Raw genomic sequence first — 15,000 nt, forward strand, 5'->3', positions numbered from 1 at the left:
ACACCCCACACACCCAACCCACAACCAAACCCCACCACCCACCAACCAACCACCCCCACCACCCCACCACACCCCCCACAACCACCAACACACACCCACACACCCACACACCCACCCACCCCCCACCACACAACACAAACCACCACCCACAACAACACACCAACACCACACCCACAAACACACAACACACACACCACAACACAAAAACCCACCACACACAACAACCAAACCAACACCACACACCCCCACACAACCCACAACCACCACACAACCCAACACCCACACCACCCAAAACCCACAACACACCCACCACACCCAACAACAACCCCCACCCCACACCCCACCACCACAACCCACACCACCACCAACACACACACCACACACCCCCCAACACACCCACCACACACACACCAACAACAACCACCACAACAACCCCAACCACAACCACCACACCACCCCCACCAACACATGTATGTGTATATATACATACATAATTATAAACATACTTATATACATACATACATGTACACGTGTTGAGTGTGTATGTGGTACTGTGTATGTGTGTGTTGTGGTATATAAAGTGTGTATGTGTAATGTGGTAGATATATGCTTATACATATATACAACGTTTATATATGAAAACATACATATGTACCTGGTTGTGTGTTTGTATGTATGTGTATATATATGTATACATAAATATTCAGTGGTTTGTTTAAGTATATAGTCTATATGCATATTGTTGAAGAAATTTGAATACTAGCTCTGTTATCTAAGATGAGTTTACACAAAGGATAAAAATGCACATATTGGATGTTCCGATATGGTGCAATTATTACTCGCACTATGTAAGTTCGAAGGGGTGGATGCCGGCACATGGTAGAGGCAATGGGAATAAGGGTCTAGCTACAAACAGTTATAAGAAAGAGTATCAGTACCCTTTACATGAGGTATATCTTTATTTTCAATCAAGTTTCTTGTGAAAGAGTCGGGCCTGGCTGAGGTTGATAGGAGAGCATCGTCATGCATTTGATATTCAATATGCTGCCATTTAATCATTAGTATCAGCTGCACGTTTATCGCTTTTCTTTTGTATATTAGTGTCAAGGCTTTGCATAGATGAGCTAGTATTATTATTCATAAATGATTTGAGACAGTAAATCAGCATTAACACTCAAAAGCACTTGAGAGTGCTCTGGTGTAGTGGTATCAACTTGGTTTATTGTAGTTTGTACTAGAAATGTACAGAAACTGTGTTTTTGTACAATTCATTTTCAATTTCATATTTCAATTCTTTTTGAGATAATGGACGTGTGTATATACTTTCTGAACCTTAAAGACAAAAGAATGAAATAGAATTAATGATGCATTTGCAAAATGTCAGTAATAAAAATGTGAAATGACAAAGAATGGAGACCCTTTGTATAATTTGTTGTCTCTTGAACAAAAAACACAACAGATATTGTTTTACTAGTCTTATTTAGAAATATACTTTTAATGAAAAGCAATAAGTGAGCTCTAGTAGCCTCATAGTTAATGCCTTTGTTGTTTACATTTGACAGTTCAATTTGGTGATTTAAGGGAGAGTGATCTAGTAAAGAGATTACTGTATCATCAGTTTTGTAATTATTATCCAAAATTCATGAAAATTGTGTTAACCACCAATAATCACAGTGCATCAGGAAGACATTAATTTTCTCATCTGACATTTTTTGGCTGTAATCAAAAATAAATTGATGGAAAAATAAATTTAACCCAATGGCGCTGGGTATAGAAAATTAAAAAAAACTCTTTGCTCTGGCGAACGGCGGCAGCGCGTCGACTCTGAGCGTGTGAATTCGGTACATCAAGCCAAATCATTGCCTCAGGGTGTTTTGGCGCAGCGCCGCTGCGGACAGCCGCACGCCGCACATCGTGCGTATTGTTATGACGGCGATAGCCGTGACCCGTCGCCATTGGGTTAAAGGTGTAAAAAAAAAAATATTGAAGTAAAAGGACAGGTGTGATTTGCTCAGAAAAGCAATATTATTAAAAGGAATTATTTATCTAAACTTTAATTCATCCTGTATCCCTATTGGAAAGTGTTCATGCATTTACATTTTTTTAAGATCTCTTATTATTGCACACTGGTATTAGATGTATTTTGACTCTTAATGGTGTGTCACTACAAAAATTATATCTATAACAAACTATGCAGATGTATACTTTCTATTTTTACATTTTGCCCCTATAAATGATATTATTATTGCAGAGGAGGAGGAGGAACAAGGGGAAGGGGAAGAAGAAGAACAAGATCAAGGTGATTCAAATGAAGAAGAACAAGATGAAGAGTGGGGTGGAGGAAAGCGGAAACGAAAGAAAAGTAAAAAGAGAAAGTCCTCCCGTGGTGATCGTGGCCGGAAAAAACGAAAGAAGAAGGACGAGAGTGAGAGTGTAAGTATTGCTGTTTGATTTCACATTCTGGGTTGACAATTATAAAAGTCTGTATTGAAAATATTACCAGGGTGGAGTTTTAAGTAATTGAAGACATTTCCTGGTCATAAGATATTGAAGGTCATTTTATTTACATTAATGATGCAATAATATATTGGTAATAACTAATTTCTTGAGCAGAGTTGGCATATCTAATGAAACTTACCTAAGACACTTATGAATATTCATAATTATAAATAGGAAGGTGAATATGAAGAAGAGGGTGGCCGTGTTGACTCAGACAATCAGGAAGAGACCCCAAAAGGAAGGGGTCGTGGAAAGGGACGTGGGAGGCCTCCTGCAACTCCCACAGCAACTGTACCAGAATCAAGTGAGTAATACAAGTTATTAGAACTACTATTTATCAGCATTACAGCTTGAAGCATTAAATGAATATTGCATTTGACATCACATAACGATAGATTTAACTTCGGTAGAGTTTTGAATTATCTTGTCAGATGATTTCACAGGTGGAGGAGATCAGATGCCAACTGTTGCTGAGGTGTGTGAAAGCTTTGGGCTGAATGATGTCGAATTGGAGTACACTGACTCAGATTTTCAGAACCTTACAACTTACAAGCTGTTCCAGCAACATGTGCGTCCACTTTTGGCTAAGGAAAATCCAAGGGTAAGGTATTTGCCTTTTGTCTTGCTATATTTTTTATTAACCTTCTCATGGGGAGGATGCATTTTACTTTAGTTTTTCAATCAATTAATTTTGTGTTGGATAATGAAGATATTTTCAGAAGCATGAAACTGTGATGAGAAAAGGTTTAACTACTCTAGATACTCTTAAAAGAAAATATAAGAATTTTTGTAATAAAAATCTTGTCTATCCATCAATCTTAAAGGTACCAGTGTCTAAGTTGATGATGTTAGTAGCTGCAAAGTGGCGTGAATTCACGGCTCGCAATCAGCAGCAGGAAGAGGAGGAGGAAGATGAAATTGTAGAAGAGGAGGAAGAAGAGGAACCAGAACCAGCACCGGTACAAGTAAGATATTTGTTGTAGATTAGGCCATAGCATTATTTACATGGAAAACAGGAACATTTTCATATTTGTCTATTAATTCACAGGAACTGATAAAGATGTTAGAGACGTCACATGGGGGAGGGGAGAAAGAGAGAGAGAGAAATTCTTTCATTCTGGTTTTACCTATTCTAATTAATCATTACATACATCAGCAGATAACACCCAAGGGTCGGGGACGCCCTAGAAAAGCCAAGGTTGATGAAGAAGTAGAGGAAGACTTTGATGATGATAGTGAGGGTGTTGGTAAGAAGAAACGTGGCCGAAAACGCACTGCTACAGCAGAAGGAAAAAGCAAAAAGGGTGGCAAAGTTCCAACTTTGAAGATTAAGTTAGGGAAGAGGAAGAAGGACACCTCGGTGAGTCTGGTGAGATGGTCTATTTTGGTTAATAATTGTAGTTTTGAAGAAACTCTTGTGCCAGTAACTTGACTTAATTTTTCAAATTCTAATTGTTTTGAAAATAGAGCAAAGTGATATCAACCTAAATGTCCTGCTAGATTTTCTGAGGATATTTGGGATGATCTTTACATGTTATTTCTTAAACTGTGTACGTTTTGTTATTGGATTCAGTTATGGACACAGTAGATTATTGTACACTAGCCACAAGTGTATCTTCTTTTCTATATTATTTAGAGTTAAGTTTGCATGTTCCATTTGAAATATTTTACAAAATGCCAGTGCTTTGTCACTTGGTTATTAATGAAAAATTAATTTAGTGTCATTTGAATTTGATATTCCCAAAGAGGTTGAGCTCTCTCCTCATAAGTTTAAAACCTTATGAAGAGAGAAAATCTAGAATCCTCTTCACTCCTGTCTTCTGATTGTATATCTATTTTTTAATTTTTTTAATTTTTTTTTTTTTTTTTTTTTATTTTTTTTTTTTTTCCTCCCTCCCCCCTCCCTCCCCTCTCCTCCCCTCCCCTCTCCTCTCTCCTCCCCTCCCCTCCCCTCCTCCCTCCTCCCCTCCCCTCTCCTCCCTCCCCTCTCTCCTCCCCTCCCCTCCCCTCCTCCCCTCCCCTCCCCTCCCTCCTTCCTCCCCTCTCTCCTCCCCTCCCTCTTTCCCTCTCCTCTCCTCTCTCCTCCCCTCCCTTTCTTTCCTTTCCTCTCCTCCCCTCCCTTCCTTTCCTCTCCTCTCTCCTCCCCTCCCCTCCCCTCCCCTCCCTTCCTTTCTCTCCTCTCTCTTCCCCTCCTTTCCTTTCCTCTCCTCTCTCCTCCCCTCCTTTCCTTTCCTCTCCTCTCTTCATCCCTCCCCTCCTTTCCTTTCCTCTCCTCTCTCCTCCCCTCCTTTCCACTCCTCTCCTCCCCTCCCCTCCCCTCCTTTCCACTCCTCTCCTCCCCTCCCCTCCCCTCCTTTCCACTCCTCTCCTCCCCTCCCCTCCCCTCCTTTCCACTCCTCTCCTCCCCTCCCCTCCCCTCCTTTCCACTCCTCCCCTCCCCTCCCCTCCCCTCCCCTCCCCTCCCCTCCTCTCCCCTCCTTTCCTCTCCTCTCTCCTCCTTTCCTCTCCTCTCTCCTCCTTTCCTCTCCTCTCTCCTCCTTTCCTCTCTTCTCCCCTCCTCTCCTCTCCTCTCTCCTCCCCTCCCTTCCTCTCTCTCCTCCCCTCCTTCCCCTCCTTTCCACTCCTCCCCTCCCCTTTTTTCCCCTCCCCTCCCTCCCCTCCTCTTCCCTCTTTCCTCTCCTCTCCCCTCCTTTCCTCTCTCTCTCCTCTTCCTATCCTCTCCTCTCCTTTCTCTCTTCTCTCTTCCTTTCATCTCTCTCTCCTCCCATCCTCTCCTCTCTCTCCTTCTCTCCTCTCTCCTCCCCTCCCTTCATCTTCCTCTCCTCTCCTCTCCTCTCTCCTCACCTTTTCTCTCTCCCCTCCCTCCCTTCCCTCCCTCCCTCCTCCCCCCTGTCCCTCTCCCTCCACCTCCCTCCCTCCCTTTCTCTCCTTCTCTCCCTCTCTCCCTCCATCCTCCCTTCCCTCCGTTTTCTCCCTCCTCCCTCCCTTTCTCTCCTCCCTCCTCCTCTCCCTCCCTTCTCCCTCCCCCTCCTCTCCCTCCCCCCCTCTCCCTCTCCCTCTCCCTTTCCCTCCCCCCTCTCTTCTTCCCTCCCCATTCCCTCTCCTCCCCTTACCTCTCTATCTATCTATCTATCTATCTATCTCTCCTATCTTCCTCTTCACTCTTCTCTCTTTTTCTTTTTCTCTTAAAAAATTAGGAAATTTATAATGATCATGAATTATAGGACAACAGTTTCCCAACTAGATCTTTCTTCTAGGATGGTGGTGAACTTCTTTGCTGTGATTCCTGTGTGAATGCATACCATACATATTGCTTGTCGCCACCCTTGTTCGAAGTACCTGAAGGAGAATGGACTTGTCAGCGCTGTGCTTGTGAGCCTTTGCCAGGAAAAGTCCAAAAGATCCTGTTCTGGAGGTAAGTCCTGCTTGGATATTTTTTTGACAGTTGATGTGATATTCATTATTAAATATATTTTTGTTATACAATGGCTGAATATGTACTTCTGTGATTGCAGATTTGTTGACCCTCCAAAGCCGCCAGAGAATTGGAAGGAGATTGTTGGAGACAAATGGGAAAAATATCAGTTCAAACAGTTGCGAGAGTTTTTGGTGAAGTGGGTTGACATGTCCTACTGGCACTGCTCTTGGATTTCTGAACTTATGTTGGATGTGCATCATCCTCAGGTAAAACTTTTTATCACTTCCACAATTTTTGTAGTCCATTCCACTTTTATTATAATATTAAGGGCTTGTATGTTGGTGTGTTTTTTGCTTGAATATAGCTCTTATTATTTATGAGCTTGTTATAGGCATGTCATGTATAACATGTAAAAATATTTAAGCAATGACATTTTTTCTTCCTTTTAGATGTTGCGCTCATACTTCAAAAAGTTTGATCCAGATGAGCCACCTGTACCTGGTATGGATGATGATGATGAATTAGGTTCACAAAGACGTGGCAAAAACATAGATCCCAACTCCTTGGAAGAAAGGTAGAAATACAATATATTTTCATGGCAATATTAATGTTTACTGTATATGTATATATAGGTGAAAGACTGTTTTCAATTGGGTGGGTGCATTGCAGTTTATGAATTAAGATTTAATTTATTGACAGATATTACAAATATGGAATCAAGTCCACCTGGTTGAAAATCCATCGTGTGTTGAACCATCGTTCTTTGCGGGATGGAACCATACAGTATCTTGTGAAATGGCGAGACTTACCCTATGACCAAGCTACATGGGAAGATGAGGATGAGGAGATAATTGGCTTAAAAACTGCAATTGAGTTTTATCATGATCTGAGAGCAGCATGTAATGCTGATGCTGGTTAGTATTCTCAAATGATTTATCACTTTTGTGATTTGTCATATTTACAGTTTTGTTTCCTTATTTTAACCCCTCAATAATGGGTATTAGAAATCTCTCAGTGTCATAGACTGGTAATTTCTGGCAACATCCAACTGCTGGATGCAGGAGTATGCGGCATGTAGTGGAACTTCCCACTCTAGCAGGTCACCACACACATAGCCATACCCTGCAGAACATGCGATTTATGACAGCTATACACGTGACCCGACAGTAACGGGCTAACAAATGCTTTAATTGATTTCATTTTCACTCATTTCTTTTTGTTTTACTTATAGTTGGTAAGAATAAGAAGGGGAAAAAGAAAGGCAAGGGAAGGGCCCGAGAATTGGGTGAAGAAGATCGTGAGCCCTCTTCACCCCGGCGATACACTCCTCCTCCTGATAAACCAGTAACAAACCTCAGTAAGAAGTGGGAGAAGCAGCCAGACTACTTGGATATGACTGGGCTCTCACTTCACGAGTATCAGCTTGAGGGTGTGAATTGGTTAAGGTGAGGATAGAATACTTTTGAGAGATTCATTGAAGAACTAATGCCATTTAGTGGTTTACAAAGTATTGTAATTAAGTCATTATAGTTTTTATTGTTATTATCATTTTTGATATATTACTATTATTCTAACTATTCTTATTTTTATTATTATTGTTCATATTTGTATGAATGCCTTAATATTGTTGTTTTTATTATTGGTTATAGTTTTGTTTTATGCTAAGTATTACTTCTTTTTACAGATATTCTTGGGGTCAAGGAACAGACACCATCTTGGCTGATGAGATGGGTCTTGGAAAGACAATTCAGACAATTGCATTTTTGTATTCACTGTACAAAGAAGGACACTCCAAAGGTCCCTTCCTTGTTGCTGTCCCACTCTCCACCATCATTAATTGGGAAAGAGAGTTTGAGATGTGGGCCCCAGACTTCTATGTTGTTACATATGTAGGCGACAGAGAATCACGATCTATGATTCGTGAGCATGAATTGTCATTTGAAGAAGGAGCAGTGCGAAGTGCATCAAAAGCCACACGTATCCGTACAACAAATGTAAAGTTCAATGTACTTCTAACCTCCTATGAGATGATATCTATGGATCAAGCTTGCTTAGGATCATTAGAGTGGGCCTGCTTGGTTGTAGATGAAGCTCACAGATTGAAGAGTAACCAGTCTAAGGTAATTTTGATTTTTTTTTTTTTTTTACATATGTTGTAAATATGATTGCTATACTTTGTCATTTGTGTTTTCATATAGTGAAATTTGTAAGCTGTATTAATCCCCCCCCCCCCCCCTCCTTTTTTTTTTTTTTTTTTTTTTTTTTTTTTTTTTTTTTTTGACAGTTCTTCCGTGTGCTGAACCAGTACAACATCGTTTATCGTCTTCTTTTAACTGGAACCCCACTTCAAAACAACCTGGAGGAACTTTTCCATTTACTCAACTTCTTGTGTCCTGAAAAATTCTCTGATCTATCTTCCTTCCAAAATGAGTTTGAAGATATTGCAAAAGAAGATCAAATTAAGAAACTGCACGATTTACTTGGACCTCACATGTTGAGAAGATTGAAGACTGATGTACTCAAGGTAAATTACTTATTCTACTTCTTCCACAGTCTTTGATACTTGCTCTATAGTTTGATGAGCTATCTAGAAATCAGCTGATTTTAATATTTTGATAATTTTTTTCTTTCACTAGAACATGCCAACCAAGTCAGAGTTCATCATTCGTGTGGAGTTATCACCACTGCAGAAGAAATACTACAAATACATTCTTACTCGTAATTTTGAAGCCCTTAACTCAAGAGGAGGAGGCCAACAGGTAAGATCCATTTGCAAAGCTTGAGTGTTGATATATTTGAAAGGATATTGCTCATGGGAATACTCTTTTACAGCACTTCAGTCATACTGCATTATGCTACAAATTGTTTTGATGAAATAAGCCCTTTATTCAGTACTGAATATAAGAGTAATCAGTGATCATAGAATAATCACAAGTAGAATGAAAAATAATTGTAATTGGGTAGTTATTTCATATCACTTTTGTTTTCCAGGTTTCTTTGCTCAACATTGTCATGGATCTGAAGAAGTGTTGCAACCATCCATACCTCTTCCCAGCAGCAGCAGAAGAGGCCCCTAAGCTGCCAAATGGGATGTATATAAGCAAAGACCTTGTGAAAGCCAGTGGCAAGTTCATTCTCCTGGAGAGTATGTTGGAGAAGCTCAAACGTGATGGTCACCGGTACGTTTCACAGTGAAGGTTGCAGTTATGTGAAATATGAAAAACAGTTATGAAATTATCTTGTGGTGTGGGGTAGGTCAGGAAAGATCAAGAACAAGAATGACATCCAAATTTTTCCCTCAACATTTTAGCAAACCTCATTAATATTGCTTATAAATTTCTCTCCCTTTTTTTCTTTCAGTGTGTTGATTTTCTCTCAGATGACAAGGATGTTGGATGTTCTGGAAGACTTCTGTGAGGGCATGGCCTACAAATATGAAAGAATTGATGGTGGCATCACTGGTCAAGCTCGTCAAGAGGCCATTGATAGGTCAGAGCACTACAAATCTACTAAATATTTTGGTCTGATATGTGATAGCAACCATTTATACAGAACCATTGCATCCAAGTTAGTATTTGGTTTATCTACAATGTTTTCATCTCCCATACAGGTTCAATGCTCCAGGTGCCCAGCAGTTTATTTTCTTATTGTCTACTCGTGCTGGTGGTTTAGGTATCAACTTGGCCACTGCAGATACTGTCATCATCTACGATTCAGATTGGAATCCACATAACGATATTCAAGCTTTCTCCAGAGCTCATCGTATTGGTCAGGCAAATAAGGTAAATTAAACACAATATTTCCAACACTTAGTGTTATAGAATCCATTTAAGTGTAGTATCAATATACATAGTTATTTGTCATCATTTATAAAATTTTTTTAAAAATTGATTGAAATGTATACAGTTTGGCTCAGATTTTTATGAATACAAGTGTACCGTTTCAGTTTTATACCTAATTATACTCTTTCTATATATATGAATTATTCCAATAATTAAGTCTGAGCTTTGTTCCTACAGGTGATGATTTACCGGTTTGTGACTCGTAACTCTGTGGAAGAAAGAGTCACACAGGTTGCCAAGAGAAAGATGATGTTGACTCACTTGGTTGTCCGTCCTGGAATGGGATCAAAAGCCACAAACTTCTCCAAACAAGAATTGGATGATATCTTGAGGTAAGCATCAGTTTGTCATTGTCTCCTTTCTTTTGAAATTTTTGGAAGCCTTTACTTTGTAGGTGTATTTTGATTCAGACCTGTCTTTTATTATTATCATTATTATTATTATTATCATTATTAGAAAGTCATTAAGTTCAAGTAGTTTATTTGCCTTTCTTTGGTATAAAGATGAAAATTCATGTTTGAAATAATGCACTGTATACTTTCATAGGTTTGGTACAGAAGAACTTTTCAAAGAAGAGGAAGGCAAAGAGGATGAAGCTATCCATTATGACAACCAGGCTATTGAGGAACTCCTTGACCGTACAAAGGAGGGGATTGAACAGAAGGAGAACTGGGCTAATGAGTACCTCAGCTCTTTCAAGGTTGCTTCGTATGTTACCAAAGAAGGGGAAGAGGTGAGTGGTTTTAGTTGTAATGTCCATGAAAACTATTCAGATACATTCCCCCTCACACATACACACACACTTTAATGAAAAGTACATATAATAATGATGATTTACATTATTAATACAGGAGGAAATGGAGGATGTTGAGGTTTTGAAGCAAGAAGCAGATAATACAGACTCCCTTTACTGGGAACGACTTTTGCGCCATCACTTCGAGCAACAACAGGAAGATCTGGCAAGAACACTTGGAAAGGGCAAACGAGTCAGGAAACAGGTTAGTACAGAGAATTTAGTTGTAATCAGTAGTTTTGTCATTTTCATCAGAATAGATATTTAGTAGCTATGGTTGTTTCATCTATAAGAAATGGCATTAACTTAAAAGAAAATTACATGAGTTTTATTTGCAACTTTATTTTCAAGGTGAACTACAACGATGCAGCAGACGGTAGAGAAGATCTTAGCTGGCAAGAACAAGGGTCAGACTACAACTCTGACTTCTCCATGCCATCAGACAATGATAATGATGATGAATTTGATGAAAAGAATGAAAGTAAGTTTTTTTTATTTCACAGGTATTGTACTATTACTAGTACATAAACAAAAAGATGAGGAAAATTACTTGCCTCCTGTCAGTATTGAGTATGCAAATTTTAGTAATTGTAATTTTAAGATACTTTTAATCTAAAACTTGCCTTCAGCTGAAGGAGGTCGTAGATCCCGCCGTCGTGGTGACAGAGGTGACCGTGATCGTCCGTTGCCACCACTTCTTGCCCGAGTTGGGGGAAATATTGAAGTAAGATATTGGAGATACAAACTTTTGATGTTTGTATAAAAGTGTGTGTATGAATTGTACAAATTTGTGTGTTCAGGGAATCTGTATAACTTAGTTAAAGTACAATTGTAAGAATCTAGTAGTAATTGATATTATTTTATTAGATGATGAAGATTTATCAAATGGTGTCCATGAATCTTGGCCATACCAATTAGTTTGTGGTTTTGGTTGTAAAATGTGGACTAGATAAATTTTAGAGGCATAGGAGCATTGGCAAAGCAAGGCCAAGGCATAAAGGCCCTTTAATACAATTATTATTCTATTTTTAATTGATAGAAACTAGTTTTTAGAATGAAATATTTAGCTTTACTGCAAAACGATTATTTGTATACAATGACAGTGGTTTGATTTGCATTTATATTTACAGGTTCTGGGATTCAATGCCAGACAGCGCAAGGCTTTCCTGAATGCAGTTATGCGTTATGGAATGCCCCCTCAAGAAGCCTTCAACTCTCAATGGTAAGTCCATAGGCAAGAAACACACTTTGATATTATTTGATTCCTTTTCTTAAACTTTTGAATATGATATATCACTACCCTCAGTCTTGCAGGCTGGTTCAAGGTAGGAGGTGGTCTAATGCCAAGCCAGGAAATGCCTCATTAACAAGATTTAAATGTAGGCTACCCTATTTATGCTGCTCTATGGTTATTATAGGCAACTGATCAAGGACACTGTCAATGATTTTTTTATGTTGTTTGTTACTGCTCATATCAAAATGAAACTAATATGGCTTTTTTTTATAGGTTGGTACGAGACCTCCGAGGCAAGAGTGAGAAGTGCTTCAGAGCATATACATCTCTCTTCATGCGCCATTTGTGTGAACCTGGTAATGACAATGCTGAAACATTTGCTGATGGAGTGCCTCGTGAAGGATTAAGTAGACAACACGTTCTCACCAGAATCGGAGTGATGTCACTCATTCGCAAAAAGGTAATGCATTTTATAAGCCAGATTATTGTTATTCTTCAGCTAGATAAAATCTTGTTACATTTGATGAAAACAAAATACAGTAAGGCTTTTTTTTTTTTTTTTGTCTTAAAGCACATATTATCAGCTCAAAGATAAAGTTAGCACTACTCTCCAAATTAGCTGTAGTTGTGATCTAATTATAAATTTATATTTTCAGATTTCAGAATTTGAGACAATCAATGGCCATTACTCAATGCCAGAAGCTCTAAATAGGCCTGTTGAGCCAGCAGCAGCAGATGGTGGCAAAAGCAATGGAACGTCTGCTTCTGGTGACTATTCTCTTTTTTCTCTCTCTCTCCTCATAATTAATACATGACTATTAATTTTCCCCTATTTCCTGTTTTTGTTGTTACATTTCCATCAACATTTAGGTTTTCTCATATAGTGCTTCTAATCATTTATCAATACATCATTTTAGGCACACCAGCAACAAGTGTAACTCCGTCTCCAGCACCATCTGTGAAAGGAGAATCAGAAGACAAGGAAGAAGACAAAAAGGAAGAAGCTAAGAAAGAAGAAGACAAGAAGGCTGAAGATAAAGAAAAGAAGGATGAAAAGGAAACAGGAAAAAGAAGAAGAAAAGAAGGAAGAGAAGGCAGAAAAGAAGGAGGAAGAGAAAACAGAAGGAGAAAAAGAAAAGGTAAATTTTGCATGGTCATTCTTGTTTTGATTTTTAATAATTTATAACTGATTTCTCATTGACCAATATATTTTTACCTAGTTCTGTTGCAGAGACCCCAAAATAATGCACTTTTAATCTTGCAGAAGGAGGAACCTGCTGAAACACCTGAAGTGAAAGCAGAGGAAGAAGAAAAGAAAGAAACGGAACAAACTGAGAAGACTGAGAAGCCCGAAGAGGAGAAGAAGGAGGAACCAGAGAAGATGGAAGTAGAAGAGACCAAGAAAGAAGAGGAGAAGAAAGAGGAAGTGAAAATGGAAACTGAAGAAAAAGAACAGAAGGAAGAACAAAAGCCTGAAGAGAAGGAAGAGGCAAGTGAAACAAATCATAATTTGATGAAGGGCTAACTTTGAGATTTATTTTGTGCTAACTTTGTGGATTTATTTAGTTGTCTTACTTTTCTTTCCCTCATAATCATCAATTTTATTTCCAGGCTGAGGTCAAGGCTGAAAAGGTTGAAAAGACTGAGGAGGATAAGGAGACTGAAAAGAAGGAAGAAGTCAAGAAAGAGGAGGAGGAGAAGGAAGATGAGAAAGACAAAGAGAAAGAAAAGGAGAAGGAAGGAGATAAAGATAAGGAAAAGGACAAAGATAAGAAGGAGGAAGATGAAAAGAAAGATTCCAAGAAGAAGGAAGTGGATTCCGTGGCGAAGAGAAAGTTCATGTTCAATATTGCTGATGGTGGGTTCACAGAGTTGCACACACTGTGGCAAAACGAGGAAAAGGCAGCTGTCCCTGGTCGCGAGTATGAGATCTGGCACCGCAGGTAGGCTGAGAGTCCTAAATCACTATTTATTATATTTTCAACTTATATATTCAACTGTCTGGAAAACTATTTATATTTGATTTTTGCAGACATGATTATTGGCTGCTTGCTGGAATTGTTACCCATGGGTATGGAAGGTGGCAAGACATCCAGAATGATGTCAGGTTTGCCATCATCAATGAGCCATTCAAGATGGATGTGGGCAAGGGTAATTTCTTGGAAATTAAAAACAAATTCCTTGCCAGAAGGTTCAAGGTAATATTTTATTACTGGATTTGTTTACTTAATTGTATATTGTTCTTTGTCGGTTTTAGGTCAGTTTACCTATATATATTCATACACATTTCCTGAAATGCCATGAATTGATCATTTCTTCTTTTTTCTTCTCCTCCTTTTTCTCCATTTTTTCTCTTTCTCCTCCTCCTCTGCCTCTCCTTTCTGGTAATGAATTCCTGTGCTGTCTTCTTAAAAATCAGATTTTGATAATTTTCCTATTCTCTTTTGGGACCAAGCAGCTGTTAGAGCAAGCACTGGTCATTGAGGAACAGCTGCGTCGTGCAGCATTCCTTAACTTGCAACAGGATCCTCATCATCCTGCGTGTACCTTGAATGCTCGTTTCGCTGAAGTGGAATGTCTGGCTGAATCACACCAGCACCTCAGCAAGGAGTCCCTGGCTGGAAATAAGCCAGCTAATGCAGTCCTAAATAAGGTTAGATTTCATTAAGCTTTAATTACATTTTATTTTTCTCTATTTACTTGTGACCTTTATTTCATTCAGTGCCTGTGAATGTATATTACACTAGGATTTTTAAATTACATATATTTTTTACTTGCCCATGAAATAGGTGCTGAACCAGCTGGAAGAGCTGCTGTCAGACATGAAATCTGATGTCACACGGTTACCTGCTTCTCTTGCCCGTATTCCCCCTGTGGCCCAGCGTCTCCAAATGTCTGAGCGTTCTATCCTATCTCGCCTGGCCTCAGGCGCGGGTAATGTGGACAAAAGCGCTCAAGGAGCAGGTGAGGGTTAGTGTTGCCAGAAATTCCTCTTCCTATCGATGGTTCAGGTTGTCTGGTTTTGATGAAGTGTCAGCTTCAGTAAGTTGTTGTTTATTACCCTTCCACAAGGAAAGTATTCAGTGTTGGAATGTTATGGTCAGAATATTTTCCTCTTTGGAAAATCTTTAATCCTGCATCTCTTATTTTATTGTTAATGCTGGGAAAAAAATATTTATTTAGCTTTTTTGGCACATAGCAAGGTTGTTGTACT

The 15,000-nt window shown here is 39.1% G+C and overlaps 1 protein-coding gene across 1 annotated transcript in view; it reads left to right on the forward strand.

The window, feature by feature from the left end:
* The window catches only part of LOC125033241 (chromodomain-helicase-DNA-binding protein Mi-2 homolog), a 30,971-nt gene that overhangs the window by 5,040 nt on the left and 10,931 nt on the right, over positions 1–15,000 (forward strand). Inside the window, 31 exon segments of the mRNA XM_047624624.1 lie at positions 2,252–2,433; positions 2,674–2,803; positions 2,931–3,100; positions 3,324–3,464; positions 3,656–3,922; positions 5,757–5,914; positions 6,015–6,183; positions 6,367–6,491; positions 6,617–6,831; positions 7,149–7,362; positions 7,602–8,037; positions 8,202–8,441; positions 8,554–8,676; positions 8,909–9,096; positions 9,278–9,406; positions 9,528–9,699; positions 9,937–10,091; positions 10,306–10,492; positions 10,611–10,757; positions 10,904–11,033; positions 11,182–11,276; positions 11,683–11,774; positions 12,060–12,246; positions 12,443–12,554; positions 12,704–12,869; positions 12,871–12,925; positions 13,051–13,275; positions 13,398–13,729; positions 13,819–13,984; positions 14,245–14,439; positions 14,576–14,756. Coding sequence (XP_047480580.1) covers positions 2,252–2,433; positions 2,674–2,803; positions 2,931–3,100; positions 3,324–3,464; positions 3,656–3,922; positions 5,757–5,914; positions 6,015–6,183; positions 6,367–6,491; positions 6,617–6,831; positions 7,149–7,362; positions 7,602–8,037; positions 8,202–8,441; positions 8,554–8,676; positions 8,909–9,096; positions 9,278–9,406; positions 9,528–9,699; positions 9,937–10,091; positions 10,306–10,492; positions 10,611–10,757; positions 10,904–11,033; positions 11,182–11,276; positions 11,683–11,774; positions 12,060–12,246; positions 12,443–12,554; positions 12,704–12,869; positions 12,871–12,925; positions 13,051–13,275; positions 13,398–13,729; positions 13,819–13,984; positions 14,245–14,439; positions 14,576–14,756 — 5,484 coding nt within the window.

Source organism: Penaeus chinensis, chromosome 16 (genome assembly GCF_019202785.1).
Source record: "Penaeus chinensis breed Huanghai No. 1 chromosome 16, ASM1920278v2, whole genome shotgun sequence".
Taxonomy (NCBI): Eukaryota; Metazoa; Arthropoda; class Malacostraca; order Decapoda; family Penaeidae; genus Penaeus; species Penaeus chinensis.